This window comes from Limanda limanda, chromosome 11 (assembly GCF_963576545.1).
Source record: "Limanda limanda chromosome 11, fLimLim1.1, whole genome shotgun sequence".
In the NCBI taxonomy this organism is placed as follows: Eukaryota; Metazoa; Chordata; class Actinopteri; order Pleuronectiformes; family Pleuronectidae; genus Limanda; species Limanda limanda.
The window spans coordinates 24,644,885-24,667,213 of NC_083646.1; the positions used below are offsets into that span (position 1 = coordinate 24,644,885).

The 22,329-nt window shown below is 41.1% G+C and overlaps 3 protein-coding genes across 3 annotated transcripts in view; 1 reads left to right on the plus strand and 2 right to left on the minus strand.

The window, feature by feature from the left end:
* The window catches only part of LOC133014794 (zinc finger protein 236-like), a 53,399-nt gene extending 52,097 nt beyond the window's left edge, over positions 1–1,302 (plus strand). The window contains exon 32 of the mRNA XM_061082059.1: positions 289–1,302. Within this exon, the coding sequence (XP_060938042.1) occupies positions 289–410 (122 nt within the window). The 3' untranslated portion in view covers positions 411–1,302. The remainder of the gene's footprint in view (positions 1–288) is intronic.
* A 4,399-nt stretch (positions 1,303–5,701) lies between these two features.
* LOC133014237 (myelin basic protein-like) lies at positions 5,702–21,653 on the minus strand. Its single transcript, XM_061081426.1, has 5 exons — positions 21,516–21,653; positions 12,031–12,135; positions 11,882–11,908; positions 9,128–9,208; positions 5,702–5,757 (listed from the first exon to the last, which is right to left on the minus strand). The coding sequence occupies exons 1-5, from the start codon at positions 21,633–21,635 to the stop codon at positions 5,725–5,727; spliced, it is 366 nt and encodes a 121-aa protein (XP_060937409.1). The 5' UTR covers positions 21,636–21,653; the 3' UTR covers positions 5,702–5,724.
* The window catches only part of LOC133014236 (myelin basic protein-like), a 52,601-nt gene continuing 51,924 nt past the window's right edge, over positions 21,653–22,329 (minus strand). The window contains exon 4 of the mRNA XM_061081425.1: positions 21,653–22,065. Coding sequence (XP_060937408.1) covers positions 21,767–22,065 — 299 coding nt within the window. The 3' untranslated portion in view covers positions 21,653–21,766. The remainder of the gene's footprint in view (positions 22,066–22,329) is intronic.

The window sequence follows — 22,329 nt, forward strand, 5'->3', positions numbered from 1 at the left end:
TTGACATCGTCTCTGAAGAAAGAGCAAATGGGGGGTGGGAGATATTAAAACAAATGTTGGAGGAGTGAGCAGAGATTGTTTTTGGAATAATGGTCTCATTTGCATGTCAGCCACTGGCATATTGAATGCAGGATCTGAGCTGCTCTGCTCTGTGAATGCCTCTTAATGGCTTTGTCTTCTGGTTCACAAAGCTCCATTATTACCCAGCTCAGGAGGGTTACTTTTCACAACATGAGACTCATGCAATTTCACCTTTATTCTTCATTTTTCCCTCTTTTCTGCTTCCAGGTCAGATCCAAGAAGTGTCCCTGAGCCAAGACGAAACAGCACCTCAGGTGGAAGTAACGTCGGAACTTGACCTGGAGGTTGTTCCGGAATCATCAGGAGACTGGCAAAATGTCTTTTCCTAAACACGAACCACGAGTCCTAAGAGTCAAAAAGCACTGAGCAGCGTACTGAGTTTTACAACTGAATGAATATGTCAAACATATTCCTCCTCTCAAAAGGGTTAATCGGTTCGGAGGAGACATTTAAGACCTTTTAGATTTGCACCACTGTAAATCGAGGGCTTTTACCGTGGCGGCAGCAGCCCCCTGCTGTTAGTCCAAATTAGCAGAGAACTAAAGAGAGTCTGGTTCCCTCTGATTGGCTTAATGACATTTATCTGTTTTCTACTCTCTGATTTCCATCAATATGACAACCTCCGGAGCGGTTTCGGCTCAATAAATACAGGCATCCCAAAGTATTCTCCTCCAGACCCTCTAATGCTGCCTCTGTTCAAAAGAGAGGAAACATGAGTTCTGCGAAAAGGAAGTTCCCCAGAGACGAGTTTGTATTATTGTTCTGCTCCGAGTTCTGAACCTGGAGCTGCCAACAACCGCCCTGCTGCCATTGCTTCTGAAGCATCTTTGTGACAGCACATAGCAAAGAAATCGTTTTTTCACTGGTTTACAAGAGTTTTTTTTTACTTATTTATACTGTACATATTTTGTGTAGAAGTGAAATATCAATTGCAGTTTGTCATTAAATGTCTGTTTCAGTTACAAAGCAGCATCACATGTGTTTGTACAGATCGTCTGTGAGGACGCTGCTCTGGAGCTTTTTGACTGAACATGTCAGCATCATGTTTCCTGCAGCCATCCTATCATTTAGTTCATGCTGTAAATAGTGTAGTTAGATTGTGTATATAATTTCTGATGAACAACATAGGTTGTTTGGAATTATGTCATTTGGGCAAAAATGTTGCATTTGTTATGAAGCAAAGCCAATGTACAGACTATAAGCTTTTTTTTCCTTCTTTTTTTGCAGTTGTATTTTCTATTGTTCATAGTAAATTAAGGAGATTAAAGTAATTTTTCTACAAATTTAAACTTGTTTCTTTTTGTTGTTGTTTAGAATAGTCTGCATGTTGGAGTTTACAACACCGATGTACTAGCTTAACGATGTACAGTTGCAATCAGAAATATTCAACCCCCAAAAGATTTTAAGGGTTCATCAATTAAAGTTGAAAGAATCTTGCTCAAAGAGCAAGATTCTGCTTCAGATGACTTCTTTATGAGTTGAGTGATACAGAAAATCAACACGGAAAATGCATGATGTAGTATTTGTGTGTAGCAGGATATTTTGTTAAGATGGCCATGTCACAATTATTCAACCCCTATATAATATTGTTGTTTTAAAAGCTGTCGGACAGTTTTTTTGTCCTAAAGTGTTGAAACATAATTAAGCCTTTGGGAACTCTGTACTGATCCTTCACTTGCTTCAGCTGTGATGCATATATAAATCCCACCCATGAAGGTATTCAAGGTGAGTTACAATCAGACAAAGGAGCGTGCATAAAAGCTGAGAGAGGAAATTATTTCATCACACCTGAAGGGCCTTGGGTAGAAGAAGATTTCCACAGAAAATGATATTCCAAGAGACACCATTGGGATGGAAGTTTAAAACTTATGGAGCAGCTGCAAACCTGCCTGGCCGTGGAAGAAAGCCCAACATTTCATCAAGGGCCCTCAGCAACTTAGTCAGAACAACTCAGATAAACCCCTGTGTGACTGCAAGACACCTACAGGATGACCTGATGAAGGCTGGTACAAGTGCTTCAGTAATAATACTGCACATGCACATGTGTTGAAAGAGTTACATTTTTCATTTGAACTTCAAAGTTAAGTCAACTTCTGTTGTCAAAATAACTAAAATACGCATCATAAATATCTTTTGTTGTTTTATGAGTTTTTTTTGTCATTTATTGTCTTTATCTGTCATCCACATCACTATAATGTCTATTGAGGTGAGGGGGTTGAATATTTGTGATTGCAACTGTAATTGCACGATTGAACAATGTCTTGTCACCAGGATCCTCGTTTCGTTCATATCACGGATCCACTGGTGACTGATTCCTCTCGCTGGTTTCCTGCTGTTTCATAGTTTCTCAGTTTCCCTCTCTCTCTCTCTCTTACTCTCAAACAATTACGCCCCGTACACATTTGGTATTAAAATGTGTTGTTTGTGATCCTATCACAAGTGGACAACTCTAAGTTCAGGTATGAATGCAATCAGATGGGATATCAATCCAATCATGACAGACCGCACTTGGAGGTGGTCTGGGCCGTGTGTCCACATTCTTTTAGCAGCGTAAACGCAAATGCATCCTGGGCCACATATGAAGGATAAAGATATTCATGTGGGGCCATATCTTAATGCTATGTGTGAACACACTCAGAACTGTCCACCTGTGATCAGATCACAAAACCTACAGGTGGTTACAGGGTCAGACAGTCTGTCAGTTTCACCTTCAGCAGCACCAGGAGAAATCCTACAAAGATCAGTGCCCTGTGGTGTGCCGCCATCCATAATGGTTTTACTGTCTTCAGCAGGCAGGCAGGATTCAGCATAGATTCGGTAGATGTCTCTTTCCCTGTGCCTTGATTTATACGACCTCATGGATATGCACTCTATGTTTTCATCATGAGCTACCCTGGCTCTGCACATAATTCCATATAAAATTACATTTCGATGATTTAATGCCTTGTTTATACCAACTTAAATCCTGCTTGTAAAAATACTGCCTCGATTGTTTATTAATTTCTCAGTCCTCCAACATTATCGTACAAAATCTTCCTGCAAGTTACTGAGCTGGCAAATCAAATACATGAAATCCCACACTCCAGGTAGATGACTTAGTAATTCAAGCACAATATGTCTGTTGTCTTTCTATAGCCACAGTGGAGGATAAACAAATTATTCCTGTGATATATTTAGAGAGTTTTCAACTCCTGTCTCATTGTATTATAATCTGTTGTGCTTCATAAAGCTTTAGTCTGATCCTCTAAGCAGCCTCGAGTCAGGTTTCATGTCTCAGTGATACATGAAACAAGATACCCCAGCCGACCCTGCTTTACTTTAACATCCAAATGTCTGATGACACCTCTTTCTGTCTTTGTACAAATCCATCATGTTGCGTTCGGTAGATGTTAGAAAGGGATGAGATATCTGTCCTGTTACAGACCTTTAATCTAATCATTTCCTCTACTGCTTTTATTCAATCAGGGCATGTTGACTTTTATCAAGGTTCAAGGTAGAAATCATACATCATGGCAGGTTCACTATCAAAAACAAAATTCAACTGAGCTGGTTATTTATAGACATTAGAGATGTAAGAATATGAATCCACCTGTGAGTTTCCTCAACATATTTTTGTTCCAAATGTTTTCTGTGCAGTGGGGAAACCTTAGAGTCTTTCAGGCTTTCAAAATAAAAGCTACGTTATCCGCATTTTATATTTAGAATGGATCACTTTAATTCAATTGTTATTCTTTTAGCCCTATGTTCTATGAAGTTTGCTTTTGTAATGAGTTTTTTTGGTTTTGTTCTAATCATGGATAAAGATTTATCCGATCAGATTGTGTGTCATCTGGGCAGAGAAAAGCCGCTTAGTTAGGACCTGCAGCTCCCATGTGTTTGTTCAGAAAGCAACAGGTGAATGAACCAATCAACTCTGGGTTCATAAGACCCAAACTCATTGCCCCTCTGCCTTCCCTAAGCCTGGAGGCCAGAGGCTATCTCACAGGATTCACCCAGCTCTCACACTGTGATTGTACCTGAGCCTGAAGAAGCTCCCGCTGCTGCAGCTCAGCATCGTGAATGACGATCACTCACTCAGCTGCTGTGGAGCCGTGACCCGACCCAGCAGCACAACTCACTCCAGTAATAAAGTGGTGCGGCCTCATGGGTCCTGTCGAGGTAAACAAAGCACACACTCCACGAGACAGAAGGTAGAGTTGGTTTTTATCCTTTTTATTTATTTTTCATTCTCAGTTAAGTGGCTGGTCATGTTTATTACACATACAATAATGAGGAGGATCTTTACATTCGTTCACTTGGGGAAAGAAACAAACACTACACAGCACTCAATGAGGCTCAAGCACGCACAAACAGGAGGAGAGGCGGACGCCACACATCACACAGGCCTGCGTTGGGAGGGGGGGGACGTTTGGAACAGCCCGAGTGGTACAGTGCTGTCAGACAACATTCCCAAGTAAACACCTTATAATGTGTCAATACAGAGTTAGTTACAGAGCACCTTTTTGAAATTGTGTTTTCTTTATCATTATCCACAGACACAGCACATTCTTTTTTGGTAGTCAGGAGGAAAAGGCACTTGTGCTGTGCTTACAAAACATAGAGAAGACTACACTGAAGCAGAGATGGAAGCTCTGAATCTGGCTTCATGCGTCGGATTCAGAGTGGGAATGTTTTAAAAATGGAAAATAGTTCACTGTCAAACTCTTTAGTTCTACATGTGGAAATGAGAATGAGTGTAAAGCAGCTGAAAAAGCAAAAACAACGCATTAGAAACGACTAATCGATCTACTGCTCACGGTGGCTACTACAGGATATTGATTTTTAGAAAGTTTGAGAAGTGAATCATTCACCTTAACAAACCTGCAGCCAGCCGTAAGGACAAACACAGATTGACACGACATTCAGGACAGGACACTTAGCTACGGCTAAAGACACGAGGGTGGAAAAAAACACAATGGCTCCCGTGACAACGTGAACACTGTTAAATGTATTATAAGAAAAGAATCAAACACGAGGTCGGAGGGGTTGGACGAACGACAGCGCGACGAGACAGAAAATCACTCTTTACTAAAAACAGAAGCCACCCGGCCTTTTCATCCAAGTCCACGAGCGGCAATGACGGTCAAGTCAGTCGGACTTTCACCGGCCTCAACTTTCGGCTGCTCCGGGTGAGCTTCAGTTCAGCCACCTTTATTTTAACTGTAGAGACGTCCACAGAAACTCAAGCAGCACATGATAAGGGGCAGAGAGCCACGGCGGGGGGGGGGGGTGGTCAGCGGGGGTCATTCAGGCTGCACATGTGAGCGGCTTCAGGGTCAACTTCAGCAAACAGTTCATGATGAAAACTACTCAGCACAACGCATGCAGGGAGGGATGGGGGGAGGAGGGGGGGGGGCAACAGATTGTGTCGCTATCAACCAGCCAAGGCGGAGGCGGGGGGGTAAGGAGAGGCGAGAGGGATTTAGCGAAACATTAAAGTGTTATCAGAGGTGGAGGGGAGGTCGAGTGTGAGCGGGTGACAAGGTTTCCTCCTTTTCTTCCTCTTTTTTCTTTTTCTCCCCCAGGCTAGTCCCGTGTTCCGTGTTCTTGAACGTCTGCCCTCGAGCTGTTGGAAGGGGGGGGGTTTTCGAGTGGAGAGGGACCTCAGCGTTTGGCTGGAGAGGCGCTCTTGCTTCCCTGCAAAACACACAACACATCACCAGATGAATATGTGAAGAACCACTGTGATGTTTCTTTCTTCATTCTTTGTCACTCACTCATCACTCTGTAGTGAATTGGCCTTTTTGTAGTGGTGTTGGAAAAGATAGATAATGTTTCTACCCTATATAGTGCACTCTTTGTATCCCACAGTGCATCGTGAACAGCTAGTGTTCCATCCTCTACATAGAAGTCCTTTAATAACGAGTGCAGTTTAGTAATATAGTAGTATAGTAAAATAGAGATTTGAGACACAGCCATGCTAACATGCCAGTTCACTAAATCAAATAACTCTCCAGCTTTTAAACTGAAAAAACGAGACCAGGGCTTAATAACTCTGAAAATATCAGAGTGTTCCTGTAAATAAGCAAGTTAGAAAATAGTCACAATTTCGGGAAACAAAGGCAAAATAATTGGAGAATTAATCAATGTTATTCAAAAAAAATGAATTACAATAAATTATAAATACAATATGTTTTAAATAAACTCACGAATAATCAAAGTAAAGTCAATTGGATTAGGAGACGAAAACACAAATCAACCTATGTAACACAAGAAAAGTCCGAAATGTGATGCAGATACTCAGGTGAAGGGAAATGTTTCACAATCTTATTCTGACTCAAAAACGTCCAACTTTTATCACAGGTTGTTTTATTATTTTGCTATTTATAGAAAATGGTTGGTTCTACAGCAAGTTTGTGCTGTATTTGTCCTGTGAGAGGAAATAGAGTTGGACAGGAGGTAAAGCTGCTGGAACATATTGCTTCACAAATCCTTCAAATATGTCCTTAAGGTTTTCAGAGGAAAACCAAAACACCCTGTTTCCCCTTTTTAATGTTCCCTGAATTCCAGACAAGATGTTCTGTGTTTACAACAAAGCCATCTCCGGATCCACATTGTATTGTTTTTCTTCCCACTCTCTTATTCAGATTAAAAAAAACTGAACAGGAAGAGTAGAGGACTCCAGATGAGAGAAAGAAAGATTATGCACATGAGACAAATCTTTATGGATGGCTCGCGAAGGCTGAGGATGAGCTTTTGTTCTAAGCTTTTCCTCAGATGAAATCCATTGTCTGTCATGAAAGAGGATAACTCAATATAAAGCAAGTGAACTGAGATTTAAATCTGAAAGCAGAGAGTGAATAGAAACTAAGTGCGAAACATTAATTCAAAGTGAATGTGGCTTTGTGCTCATTTACATTTGTAACGTGATGCCATTCAAGCGCAGAAAAAAACCGAAGTGATGGTGTGAAGCCACAGAGCCGGTACTAATTAGTCTTATCAGAGAGATGTGAAACCAGCGTCCCAGAAGTTCTTCATCTCCACACTGTTTACGCTCATGCAGTTTAGTGACAACAGTTTAGCCACTACAGAAGAGGACGCAGCCCCCGGGGAAATTTGGATTTCTGTCCATCGTCAGTATGTAGCTGCTCTACCAACTAATGCAAGGTGCCATGAGAGAGCCCGGCTGATGAAGCACTGACGGGGGGGAACTGGCAGGGCATGGGAGCTGCCACTCCTGCTCATGGCATTCAGTATGAAAACAAATCAACAGATAAGAAGTGTCCCTGTAAATTAAAATGTCCAGTCGCTGTGAAAACAGCGGTCTAAAGCAGGCCTGAGTAAATGCGACAAACAGCATCAAGATAAATTGTCCTGAGACTCTCTGTGCGGGAGTTTGAATCCCTGAGGTCTCTTTAGTCACCACAGCAGAACCAAATCATATCTTCCATCTGTGCTCTGAGCACTTTGCACTTTTCATTTTTTGACATTTCATTTTTTCTTTGACTTGGGATTTATTATCTCACCTCTAAAGTCTTACTTTAAAAGTCTGATATTCTACGATCACCGCAGATCAGAAACTTTAAAGCTGCTTTCAGTAAATGCACTGAACTCAAGATAATCTCCTGACATTACCAGTAGGGGACAAATGACAAATATCCCACATTCTCCCGAGTTTCAACCTGCCAGCCCCCAATTAAAGGCAGGATAATGTCCATAGAGCCCATGTGATAAAATGGCAGGAGATTATCTGGAGGATTCGTTGCGAGAGAGTGCGGATGTTGATGATGTTTCTGACAGGTGACACGTCCCATTAATGAAAATAAGTAAAGAAAACAAATATCTCAGGATGAAAAAGCTGTGACACATGCAGAAGATGTCAATAGAGCATTTGGTGAAAAGCTCAGACGCTGGTGTGGATGTGCTGTGACCAGAAGCACCTGATCTCTGCAGCACAGTTCATACTGAGAGCCACTGGAGTAAGGTTACTTGTCTTTCTTGTGCCGGGACTGTGACTATCAGAACTAGTTTTAAGTTCAAACAGCCCCACAGTCATCTGAGTAATTGCTACTATAAAATAATGATTCATGCTGCTATTAACCTATGCAGCTATTAATATATAAAGGTAGCTTATAAAAATTTTGAACCAGCTTATAAATGATTTGTGTTCAAAGACACTTAAATCAATACTTTGTATATCGTTAACATTTAAGAGACTTATAAAACATGGATACATTTTCCTATAATTTTTATATAATGTATTCTATGTGGTTTCTATGTGGTAGGGACACATTTTGCCGATGTTGAATTAAGACCAAAAAAAAGGAAGCTTTTATCCAAAGAAAAAAAGATACATTTACAAAACAGTACAAATATGTTACAAACTAGCTCATGAATTTGGCATCATCATCCCTACTATTGCTTTCATGTGTAGCAAGTTAGTAAAATGAACTTCAGAAGATCTCATAGACTGCATATAAAACAGATTGTCAATATAAGCACATCAGGAGAGAGAGAGTCCAATGTTTGGTTTCATATTCCACCAACATTTGTGGGCAGTGAATCCACCAAAGCGCATGAAGATGCTCATGGGGCAAGTGATTGATGGCCCTGCCAGATATTGCTGTATTAAACATTGTGCACAAGCAACCTCTTCCCTGTAAAGCAGTTAAAGTACGTTAGCTAAAGCCCCCATTGGACCCTTATCAAAACTGGATCCACCATCCACAGCATGATTATACCCGAGCTGGCATGAAAGCTGGTAGCGTGCACACTGATCAATCTGGCCTCTAAAAGCCTCTTATTATTCTCCAGCTGCAGTAGTGATGAGATTAGGATGTCTTCTGAGCATATCAATGTTGCACGAATGTGCAGAGACTTTAACTCAACTACATCAGGTATCAGTTACTCACTCTGCTGCTGATATCATCACTGCGGCAGACAAAAAAAGGGCAACGAAAGTGATTAATGACATATTCAAATTTCAATTCGGTTTCATTTTCTTGAGAGATAAAAGTTTGAGAGGAGCCACTTGGATATCAGGTTCTAACAAGGTGTGTTTCTTTACCATACTGAAGATCCTAGTGAGGGAGCCCTTTCCGTCCCCTGCACTGGCCTTCTTGGCTTTAGACTGGGACTTCTGGTTGCCCTGCAAGAGACAGACGGTGTGTTAGAGAGTCTTGGAGATGTGTGGCTGGGGACTGAGCTGTTGCATGGAGCCCTTCAATGCTTTTCAGTTCAGTGGAGAGAGGGGATGATAAAAGACAAACAGAAAAGTCAGGAGAGAATATGATACATAAAGCCTGCTTCTCCAGGGTGTGCTCTTAAAAGCTGAAAGTATCCGGCCCATGTCTATCCATTCTGGTGCAACCCATTTCCTCCCTACTTTTACAGTATAATTGTGTTCCCCTTGCTGGAGGGTTTTCATCCGAGAGCTTTATTTGAATTATACATGAGCGTGGGAGCTATAAAGTAGCAAGGGTCGGTGAGAAAGGGAAAAGTTTCAAGACACCAATAATTTTTTCTTTTAGAGGAAAGAGGCGGGAATTTTCTTTGTACAAACGTGAAGGTCTCACCCTCTCGAGACCGCATGTCAAACAATCCATATTCCTGCAGGTTACAGTACCAAGACCGAGAGCTGTCACTTAAGAACAGGACAATAAAGGACAACTCGATGCTCATCAGTTCTTGAAGAGTTTGTTTCCCGTTCTGTCTTTGTGACAATTCAGGAAGTTCCTTTATTCCCTTCCTCCCAGGAGGAAATAAAGTGGAGGATATGTATTTTATTTTGGTAAGGCTTAAACGTAAGGCTTAAAAGATGTTGATGTTGAATCACATCATAAAATGGAAGATGAACTATGGGAACTAATTTGAAGGTTAATCCCCTTTAAACAGAACTTTAAAATGCAGTTAGATGGATTTGCTGTGTGTTCATATTTGACAGGAACAACCACAGAGAACAATATTTCACTGGCAATTTATTATTTCTTTTACATTTCTACTATGAGAAGTTCACTTTGGTGGGATTGTTCAGCCTCGGTGGAGGTATGTGCTCGACTGAGTTGGAAAAGCTGCAGTTTGCAGAAACGGATTCAGATTCAAATTCAAAGTATGCACAGTCAAAACTGTTCCTCTTGTCCTTTATGAACCATTGCATGTAATGACTGACTGCAGCATATTGCAAAGGAAAGCTGAAGTAACTAGACGTTAAATTCAGGATTAGTAAAAAAGAAAGGAAATCAGCCTGAGACAGCCATGAATTCACCAAGGAGGTTTTCATACCTGTCTGTTTGTTTGCTGGTTTGTTCGTTTGTTAGCACAATTACACAAAAACAACCGGATGGATAAACCATGAAAGTTGGTGGAAGAATGTGCTATGGGTCAGGAAAGAACCCATTCAATGCTGGTGTGATTTCTATTGATGGGACAGATGCAGGAATTTGATTTCACTTTCTTTAACATTTCGTTAACATTAACAAGGACTTTTTTTAAATTGTACTGATTTCCCTCAAAATCAGGCATATTTAGGGAATTGATTACATTGAGTGTGTGGAATTTGGGGGGAGGAATGTGCCCTACAGTCTTTCTAGTTTCTCCCTCAGCAGTGTCTCCTTTGGCCATATTCCAATCTTTACGCCATCCACCCTAGAGCTGCCTCAGGATTCAGATTAAGCAAACACGCTCCCAAACACACTATCACCAGGGGCTTAAATGAAGTGCCGATAACGTCACTTAAAGCAGAAGGCAGCCTCACTTCAGCCAGCCGCAGAGGATTTCGGAAATGAAACAAGGATAATGAAGAGAGGAGTAATACCTGGGATGTCATGAATATAACAATTTACGTACGTGAAGTTAGGCGGCACAAAAAGCCACGAAATGGAAATGATCTGTTTGAAATGGACTGAAGTTGGAAGGGAAGCGCATCGGTGATGAATGGACAGATTACAACGGCTAAAGTGCCTGATGGAGACAATATGGAAATGGAGCCACTGTTTTAGAGGATGGCCTCACTCGCCCTTGCTTCCATTTCATCAGGCAAAACAAACCTACCATGCCCATCTTGGCTGCTAGTCCTGTCCACTGGGTGTGTAGAGCAACAAGAGACAAGCACAGGAGGTAAAAGACAGAGGGGACAAAATAGAAACGCGGGTCTTACTCAGCGCAAAAGGCAGGATGGGAAGGAGAGGAGGCAGGTAGGAGGGTCCGTCCAGGAGGGGGAGAAGTCACAGGGTCACGGGGGGGCAGGAGCAGATGAGGAACAGAGGGAAGGAGGGCAGATATGTGGGGGGAAGGAGAGAGGAGCGAGGCAGACGCTCACATTGAGAAGGGCACAAGTTTAGTGACATTCAGCAGCAACACAGACATAAATGCATTAAATACACATGGGAAACCCTTTATATCCATATCGCTAAGTTGTATCTCTTTGCACATTTGTTCTACTTTCTGTGCTAAATTATAAGTGCAAATTTTGGAAAACGCACATTAGGACCATTAATATTTAAAATATGTTTGTTTTGTCTCTGAGCAGGATCCGATTAATCGTTGTATTTCCTGAGTTCCTGAGCTCTTCTTTGCCACACAGTGAGCAAATGGACCACTTCAATTTACAAAGAAGGTCTATGATTTATTGTATTTATCATGAAGATATACAAATATAAAAAAAGTCTCAAGATTGCATTTTGGAGCTTCAGTGATCTGGATATAAAGACTCAAATGTCTGTCCTTAACGGTTTGGACATTTACTGTCCTCTACATCTGTGTATATGTACATGTGTGTATGCACTTTAACTTATAGAAAAGGGTCAGTGGGAGTCAGACTCACCCTGGACTTAGGAGGGGCAGGGGACACCTGAAGAAGAGTTGAGGACAGAAATTCATCACAGTTAGTGAGAGACCAGGAGAAACCGACACAGGGAAAGGACAGAAAGGGTCGCTGACTGATCAGTGGAATTCATTCTGAGCATTACTCACAATCGTGCGGAAGAAAGTGACCACAGCGTTTTCTGCTCCACGCTTACGAGGGGAGGTGGCAGATGCTTTCTGAGGGCCTGGAGAGAGAGCTCCACGGAAAGATCCCTGGGAAGGAAAGGAGAGGAAAGGAATAGAAGGGAAAGGAAAGAAAGGGAACCATAGACATACGTGTAAAATGTGTGTTTATGAACAAAACAATATTGACTTGGGCTTAAACTCTTGAGAGTGAAATGCCTCCTCAAATACTGAAAATCATTCACTGTCGGATTAGTATCTTAACTGATGGAGAAGTAACCCTGTTACACAAGAGTTTATTTACCTCCCGGGAATGAAATAAAGGAACAATCGAAATAACTCCTATTTGAACAGACCGTCCTGTTGCTTGTTCTACTTACCTATTGAATGATGAAAACAAAAGCACCAAAATGACATGTTGCCATAGCACCACAGGAGGTGGCTGATTGGAACAGTGGCGCAGAACTGTTGCATAAATGAGGTTATTTAACAAGCGTTTAGTTCTGAATTGAATATTGAATCAATTTACAGGTTATGTATTAACTTTACCTTTATCTAACATCATCGAAGGCAGCAATAAAACACAATGCTGCAATATTCAACTTCAGTACATTAGATCAACGTAAAAAAAGGGTGTATTTTATTTTGGTATGGATCAGTCTACAGTGCCTAAGAGCACGTACCATGTGTGGTCTTGTGCATGTAGCTGTGGTTTGTAACAGTGGAGGGACAAAATAAGAATCTGCAGCACAGTGATGGTTAGAAACTTATAATTTAAATATTATTTAAACTTTTCTTTCAATGTTTTTCTGGTCACTTTCACCATCTGTTCCAACACCTGTGTAAAGAGTTACTTCACTGTATTAAGGTTTGAACTTCTTGACCTTGCAAACCACAGAAAGACGTGGCTGCTGAGAGGTACCACCTGAGAATTTGAATATAATTTCATGCTGTCGACTCTACTTAGACATAAATCTCCTGTTAACTTCCATCCACCCTCAGATTTGCATAAACTGTGCGTTCACATGCTCCTCAAAAGGTCGTGAAGTTGAGAAGGCGTTTTTTCCCGACTTTGGTGTTCATGTGCTTTGACGTGGGAATGTGGAGAAAAGCATGTACACTGTAAAAATAAGTGTTGTAAAAAACAACATCTCAACACCCCTTTACAATATTTGCAAATAACTGAAGAGCAAAGCAAAGGGATCAGGTGCAGACATGAAACGATGTAAAATTCATGTAACACAATTATAGGGACCAAAATGATCAGGGTTATCGGTATAATTGCTAAACTTAGCTGAAAATGTTCAAAACGTGAGTTGAGGAATGTATATATTAGAAACAAAACACTGCATCAAACATTACACTGAAGACGGAAGAGTTCAGCTCACTAAAGACGTAATTTCAGAATATCATGATGATACTGAAGACAGGAAATGAAAAAGCAGCTAGTTCCATTGTTCAGTACCTTCTGACGACAACTGAAATAAAGCTCTGAAACAACCTGCGTTGCTATCAACCAGTCACCATGGTAATTACTGTAATTATCACTTTATTACAGTATGAGACCGGTTAGCATTTTTATCCCCATTCAGATTTGACAGGTAAAAAATGTATTTAAAATGTACGCATGTTCATCATAAAAACGTCTGTACTTGCTTAAGAGTCTGGTGTCGAGCACTTCTGAGAGTTTGTGTGTGTAGAAAGTGAAATTTGACGATTTCGTATTAGAAGCTTTTTCTTTTTTGTATTCTCTTGTCATGGCTTTATCTCAAACAAGAAAATGAATTATTATCTGCACACACAAATCAATGCAGCTTAGCGCTTCAAAGAAAGATAAAAAAGGCTTTACCAAGACGTGCACAGGTCGATACGTTCTGTCTCTAAGGCCCGAAAAAAAGTGGTGCGCATAAGAAAAGAGAAAAAAGAAAATATAATATAATAAATATATAACAGCTCAGGCACGTAACAGGTGAAAAGTGTGACTCCAACCTGCTTCCCACGGGAGGAGGAAAATAACAAACACATTTCCACCCACTCAGTATGTCCAGTTTTTTCAGTTAATGTTGCCTCATTCAGCCCTTTTCTCTGTGACCCCATTAATGCAGGAGGAAAATGTTTGTGTCTACATCATTGTGTGTGTGTGTGTGTGGGGTCGATGATTCACACCCATTACTTCACATCAAACAACCTAAAGGTAACCGAAAGGGTGGAAAGGATCTGCAGCGGCACCGTTCACACGATGTGAGAGACGTGCGCTGTCACATCACGTGCCACCTTAACTGTTTTTTATGATTCATGCCAAAGGTTTCTCTCCGTCTGTATAACCACCAAATGTACCTTTATAATAATGACTATGTCAACAATGTGATGTCTGTTTTCATAATGTGTATTCCAGCTCCTGCTGCTTCCTCAGTACTTCAACAGTGGCCCCCATTAATTATGTCCTCTTTAATGTGTGTGCTACTCTGTGTGTGTGTGTGTGAGTTCGTTACATCACCTACTGTGTTTTTTGAATGGATGCAAATGATGGAGGCAGAGAGAAAAATGGGAGGAGGGAGAAAATAGAGCAGCTTTGGCGGCCTTGCCTTTTGTCTGCGGCAGAAAGGAAGAAGAAGAGATGAGAAGAAACAGGAGATGAAATGAAACTGTATGAATCCTGGATAGTGCCGTCTTCAATTTCAGCCCTTTGATGTGAAAAAAACCTTTTCCTGTCTTTATTATTCCATTTGAAAGAGAAAAAATAATAACTTGTGTGTGTCTGTTCTCATGAGGAGAGACTATTACATTCAGTTTAAGCAGATGCATCTAAAATTGCATTTAAGATGTACACATTTTTTTGGGGTGTGATGTTTCCATTGTGCCATACTCCTAATCAAGATGGCTACTTTCAGATCATCAGCAGTGGCACTGAAGCATTTCTGCCAGGTCCGAGATGTTCATGTTGCTAAATATAAAGCCGTTTTGGTAAGTGTTCAGTATTTCGTGCTGCCACCGGTGGAGCCATTGCTGCCGTTTGGCTGCTCAAACTTCTCCTCAAAATCTCCCTTTGCAATCAATGACCCTGTTTGATGTCTGAAGAGAAGTGGTTCAGGTGTGATTGTACGAGAGAAGAAAGAAGGAGAAGGTGAAGAGACGATAAACAGCTCACTTTCATCTGCATGTAAAACACACACACACACACACTATTTGTGCACAATCAGTGTAGAAACATCTTTCCTTTTTCCATAATAGTGTTTGATTGCTATGTGTTGCAGTTTTTGTCGTCACTTCAGCCATTTCTTCTTCTATTCTTTTTATCCGCACTTAAAAAAATGCTTCCTATAAAATATTAATTGTGAATAACCTCCTGGCTTTTCAAAATAGTCTGTAGGTTAATTTTTTATCCATATTTTACGATACAGACCAACAATATATATACAATAAATTTAACTTACCATTGAGTATCAAAAAAAGGAAATTGACAAAATAAGCTAGTCGAGTTGCCAAAAATACAACTCAGTACTTATCGCAGATGGGCAAAAACGTAACACCCAACGTTTTCATTCTCTCGATGGCATGTCTAATATATCACCTTTTCAATTATCCCCATAAACACGTGCAGGTAGGAACCAAAAACTTGGGGAATGTACATAAGAAATACATACACCGGACCCCATGTGGCCCAAAAAATCTTTCATTAAATTTTTAACGGACAGATGTGAGGTGTCGATCTTCTCCTCAAACTCTCACCAAACTATTTCTTTAATCTTTACCTCTGTGAGCGTCTCTCCGATGTTTCTGTACATTGTTCTTCAGATGATGTATTAGGAGCCAGAGGAAACGAGGAGGACGATGGCAGAAATCAGGATTCAGGACGAAGACGTCCAAAACCCGAAGCTTACCACAAAGTGCAGGTTAATGATCGCAGAGGTCAGAGGTCGCGGCCTGGCGCGGCCAGCCTGCTTCATTATGAATGATGCTTAATAATTAATCCTGGAGTGGTGAGAGCTGGAGATGCATGGTTGAGAATTTTTATCTTCATCCTTAGCAAAGACGTTCATGGGAGGAAGCGGCACTTCTCTGTTTCACACAGCCATGCCCCCCCCCAGTGGTTGTTAGGAAGCGGAGTTACAGATGTCAGCGTCTCTGCAGCTTCACACCTGAAATGTACATATCAGCCTGGGCACCTGAGGGCCACAGTAATTAGTACGTTCAACTCTTAAGACTATCTTTTCTGTTTTTGTAGTTGCACTTTTTCAGATTGACTTACAGAGGCGGTGCTGGGCTGATCGATCTGCCTGATAGCGATAGCGGGGGGGTCTGTCAGTGGAGACAGACTCCACTGGCAGCCGCAGCACGATATCAGAAAGGCAATCAGGTCTCACACCACGCAAGATCAAGCACCGAGTAAAACTGTTAATTAAACCTTTATCTGTGCTGTCGTTCAGGACCGATGAAGGAAAAACTAATTTCTAAGGGACTGTATGAAAAGTGAAGGGGGATATATACATTTATTTTTTATGTTAAGATAAGTTTGAAAATCTTTGTGTTTTGATATCAATAGGGTCTAAATTACAGTATAACTTTTCATAATTTTTAGTGACAAAATTGTGTCGCATCTTTTAACTATTTAGGGTAATTGGAGACTCAAACTTGCCTGTTAGCCTAATTGGTTGTTTGTCTCTGTAGCTCTGTTCAGACCTGGTGTGCATTTGTGACTTATTTCCCCGCTCTATGTGAAAATAATCATGAAGGTCCTTTGTGTTCGTGAAGACCAAATTATGTTTTTTTTAACACAGAGTTTACAGATGTCTGCGATGACATTTGCGTGAGCCTGATTGTCTGTGGAAATGAATCGATGAGCTGCACATAAAGGAAGACTTCACTCGTTTGAAAAGAATTACAGAAACGCATGTGTTTTTCAGTGTTGATATAGCAGCCAGAAACAAATCAAGATATGTGCAATGAGAAGAACATTACTTTTTGAGTCATTTATAAACAGTAACAGGTTTAGAGTCGTTGGTGATTCCTGCGTGTTCACACCATGATGTGATCGGATCTCAGGAAGCATTCAGGATGCATTTGAGTACGTTCACACTTGCTTAATGCTTATCACTGGTGACCGGATCACTCAGGACGGATGTTAATACCAGGTCTGAATGGTGTGTGTATGTCAGTCCTTGTCTTGTGCCCCATCTCAACTGGGACTGGCTCTAGCTCCCCCTGCAACCCTCAAAGAAGTGGTGAAGATAAATTATGGATGATTGAAACTTTTTGGAGAGACTGTTTTCTTCTTTTTTTCCCCTTAAGGTTCATTTGTTTAAACATTTGCCAAGAAGCCCATAACACCACCAACCAAATTTAATGCTTGAATAACATTCGCTCCTTTCATTTCTTAAACTCATAGGCTACACACACACACAGAATACACCTGCTCTTTCAATGAGGGACTGATAAGAAAGACCTGCTGTTAATTTTCCTGTATCAATCTTTTGCACCTTTTCTTTAAACCAAATTAAATTAGAATGCGAGTCTCTCCAAGCTCCTAGGCAGTGTTTGTCTAGTGTAACAGCCTCCTGTGTCAGGGCACCCGGCTACTGGAGATGAATACAATTGCAAATTTTAGCATCTGAAAACAGAAATTTAAATAAGCCTGCACTGACTGAATCTGCGAACGGAAGTCACAAGAGGCCTAACTCTTGAGAACATGCTGCTATACAAAGTTGCTTCTGACAAAATAAATCTAAATTAATGGCTTTAAATCCACATGTGTCTCCAGGAAACACGGACAAGGAGCCTGCGGTGATCGCAGAGTTTATTTCATTCTCTCCTCTCGCTGTTTCCTCTTCAGGCTCAAAAAAACAATTGAAGCCAGTCACCCATTACTCCCAACTATCAGAAGGGAGATAAACAGTAGCTCCACTTTCCATTAAACCTCCTCTGATAATTCCGTTTGTTTCCCATAATACAAATGTGGCTGATTGACTCAACTGTGAAATATATTTATTTGTCTTGACGTCTATAATCTTAAAAGAGAGAGAATGCAAACAAAGCCCACACACGCTGACTGAATATTCAAAGTTAAGCATCGTACATCTCGTTGCTTTTCTTAGTCGCACGGCGCCAAAAGTAATACTGCAAAAATTTGAGTCATCGGAGCGGCTGACTGTTAACAGGAGTTAGCCGAGCAGTTAGAGCAATTCATCACACATTCACAACAGTAGAAGAGTAAAAAAAATGAGACATGGAGACATGAATTAAAACAACCAAAAAGACAGAGTGTTGTTAAAGAGTTTTAATCAAGCAGTAATCCAAAAAGAAAAAGTTCCGAACAGGATCAGGTTAGAAACAGATACAAATGGTTACAAGAGTTGAAGGCATACAGAGCGGGGATCAGCAGCGATCCGTTCAAGCCCCCCCGACTGGGTCAAAGACAAGTGAACCTGAGGTGAGCTACAGCTGATGTGGGGCTCCATCTGAGACCCCGGCGGTTAGAGACCAGTGTCACACAGGTTTTGGTTACTGTTCCTCAGAAAAAGGTTGCTTCATAAAAATAAATCACTCCTGCCTCGTATTATACGTGTGATTCTTTCTGCCATTCAAGAAATTCATATGCAAATCATTTTTTCTTCACTAATGTTCATGCAAACTTAATTTCCCCTCCAATTAGCTACCCATGTCATGTGATTTGAAATGATAATAAAAACCTGTTAGCATTCAAATGCTGATTTCCTGCAGTCGTTTCTGGTTTTATTTTGGTGTCGTCACTCATTTCATCATTTTAACACTTTGTCAAAGCTCAGGCTTAGATTGAAAATAAAGTAAATCAGACAAAGCTTTAAACCATTAAAAAATCAAGCTACTGAAATAAGCATGCATAGCATAATCTATAACAGCAAGCAAGGACACAATCTTCCCTCTAACACTGCAGCCAACAAGTCAGAGTATATGTTGGGAGTGTCTGTGGAGAATCTGTGCACACAGGCAGGGCAGATCTGAATCTAAGCTAAAAAAATGTTGTCATTATGAATTCTCTCTGGAAAAATAAGTGTTTGCAGCAGAAAGTTAGCGCTGCCTGTTTTTTTTTTTGTTTTTTTTTACATTGCTAGGCAACAGAGGTGGGGCGAACCTGTCTGTCATTTACTTGAGAAGTTGAGATGTGAACACTCATCAATTGAAGGCAAACCCTTGGTGAATACATGTATATACATATATATATATATATGTATATATATGTATATATATATATATAGTATATAAATATCTTTGTACAAGTTTTTTTTGTGGCAAAAAGAGAACAAGAAAATCAGAACTAAATACTGCAGTAAATTGATCACGAGCCTAAATGTTAATTAAAAGCTTCACAACTTGTTCTGTTGACATTTTCCCTGAACATTTCAAGAAGTAACAGTTTTCACAAAAAGCTAAACAAAATCATCTGGTCAGCAGAACAGGCTCCTGCTAAAGGCTCATTTATGCTCCTGCTTCGAATGATAAAACGGTCGCAAGCTACTACTACAATCATGGAAACGCTGAAGGAGTAGGACTTTGTGCCATACTAAAATATGGTATAGATGCCTTTAGTTTCTTTTAAAAAATCGCAGTCTCAGAAAGTACGGCCAATGATGACATGTCCTGCTTTTGGTTTCCTCCTTAGGGTCATCTCGCTTGAACAATTGGCTACACTGCCCCCCCCATGATTTCAGGTGGTACTGCCCCAATTTGACTGTAAGCTTTCAGAAAAACGCCCACAAATACAGACGACATTGAGCATAAATGAGCCTTGATACTTGAGGCATACATGTACAAAATAATGTTCTCATCCTGAATCTTACTCTGAACACCTTTTCATAGTTGACGTAAGGCATGGGCGGGACTGCATATTCTCATCCTGCTCAGTGATGTCTTTGCCAAAGCACTGATTAGTGCTCCAACGTTAGAATTGGTGGACGTTATTATCAGGATTTAGCTCTTAGTAACATAGCTTTCCTTTCACCATCATCAGTGAAGTGCACGCTGCACGACAGCTGAACAGATGTGACTCATGTTGGGGACAAACAGAGTAACACTGCCAGGCCTTCCTCCTGGAATCACTACAAGAGGCTGAGGGATTCAGCCTCAGCTTGTTGCAGTACAGTGTTTGTCAGGATCACAATGAATGCTCAGTGGAGTCCGTGAACATTTGCACCACATTTGACACTGAGGCTGGAATCCCAGTTTCAAAACCACACCCAGATGGTATCACTGAGTGAAGGGCCCCATGGAGTTGAAAGGCGTGGAACCAGCAAAGCTGCAGTCTGGTTCTTAATAGCCATGGCAACAGTGCCAGGCAGTCCATCATGACTGGAAGTAGATACCAGTCGGTTTGAAGTGATGGACAAACTGGTGCCAGAGCACAAACAGAACTTTCACTACAGTAAAAAAAAGTCAACACCACAAACTATCTTTTCTTACTTTTTTGAACAAGTAGACCTGATGAATAAAGTTTCATATTTACTTATCATAAAAACTCTGCTTCCCTGACCTCATTAAAGTACAGACTTATTAAATAGCAATGCAGGCTCATAATGACTTGTCTGACAGATTGGATAAGCCTGCTCTTATTTTATGAGATGCAGCCTCCTGTATATCTTCCCAAAGAGGGGGGTGATAATATGCTCCGACTGAAATATACTGCATATCATTATATCTTAATATACATCGTCTTTCTCTTTGATCATTTATAGCATAATATAATCATTTGTCATAATATAATTGTGAATGTGACTTTGCAGACTGCTGAACTGTGCAAACTGCAGGAAAGTACCTCCCTGTGGCCGACTTATCACAGATGTTTAAAAATCAGCCCAGAGACAAAGGAATTAAAGTCACAAATTACCCACGAAGCAGCACTAACTCTCTAAAGAATTCCCAAAGCCTTGAATATGTACCAGCCTCATATCTTAATGATATCAGCATCAAATCCCACCATCATAATTATCATTGAGGGAAGTACCTGAACTCAAACACAGCTGTTCTTATCTCCACTCTGTCAAAAGTTGTAATAAGCAAACTGTAATTTGACAGTAACAAGCTAACAATGTCCACCATTTCACATTTACAACAGATATATTTAAAAGAAAGCTACGCATGTCAGTGACATTTAAAGAAAAACGGAACAATATAGAAATTAATCCTTAAAATGATTCAAAATCACAGCCTCTTTGTAAAAAAAAGAAAATCAAATAAATCAAACTCCACCCAAAGCCATTAAACAGCGATGATTAACTATCTGCCAGTTACCATGAATCGTAGGACAGTATCAGACTCAGGTCCACCATGAAAACAACATTAAAACCACCACGTTTGTATATAAAGCAACAAATTCTTACAAGATCTAAAGAATTGGAAGTTAAAAAATAAGTAGTTCTGGGAGTGATTCAGCAGAATAAACTGAGTTACATGAGACGGGTCGAGTTTTCTTTCAACCTCAACTCTCCCTGCATTCTCACCTTGCTCTTCCTCTTTTTCTCCCCTCCGAAGAACTTTCCGATCTGATCCAAAAGGCTGGGGTCCTTCTTCCTGCGGCCCAGCCCGAAGGCGGCCTGTGCGGAGCTGCTAGCAGATGCCATGGTGGTAGCGGTAGTTGTTGGTATATTTGTATTTGTCAAAAATGGGGTTCTTGAATCTCTCTTAAATGAGAGACTGAAAGACAGAGTAGGAAGAAGAGCAAAGAGAGAAGAGGGAGGACAAAAAAGCTAGCCTAGTCTAGGTCCTGTTCGGGGTTATCCGATCCGCACTCTGAAGCCGCTCCGCTGTGTTCCTGGATGGTCTGTAGCTCATCCGATTCGGAGGGTCGCTCTTTGAAGGTGTTATCCTCCCGGCCCGGGGCATCTCGGGAGAAGAGGCGGGCCAGGTGGGGGCGTGGCGTAGCGGCGTCAGGGTCAGCTGTGTTGGCGGAGGTCCAGGACTGGAGGGGGCCCTCAGCGCCCGTGGAGTCAGTCACCGCCGGCTTCGTCGAGATGCAGCCATTGTTCTGGTTCGCATCTGCCTCACCCAGTCCTGTGCAGAAACAAACAAGGGTCATCTATGGGCTCGGGCCTGCATGGCACATAACAAACCACAGCAGCAGCACAATGGGCTCTTTTGACGCGGCCGTGCCCTTCCTGCTGTAGCAGGGAGCAGCACAGCTAACGTTTCACATCTTTACTAGGGTGAACCTGCTGAAGTGGAAGAGATGACGTGAGATTACGCACAATAACGGAAAACATTAATGCAAGAGCCACGATGCAGAAATGAAAACCCAACTCCAAAAGCCAGAACAAA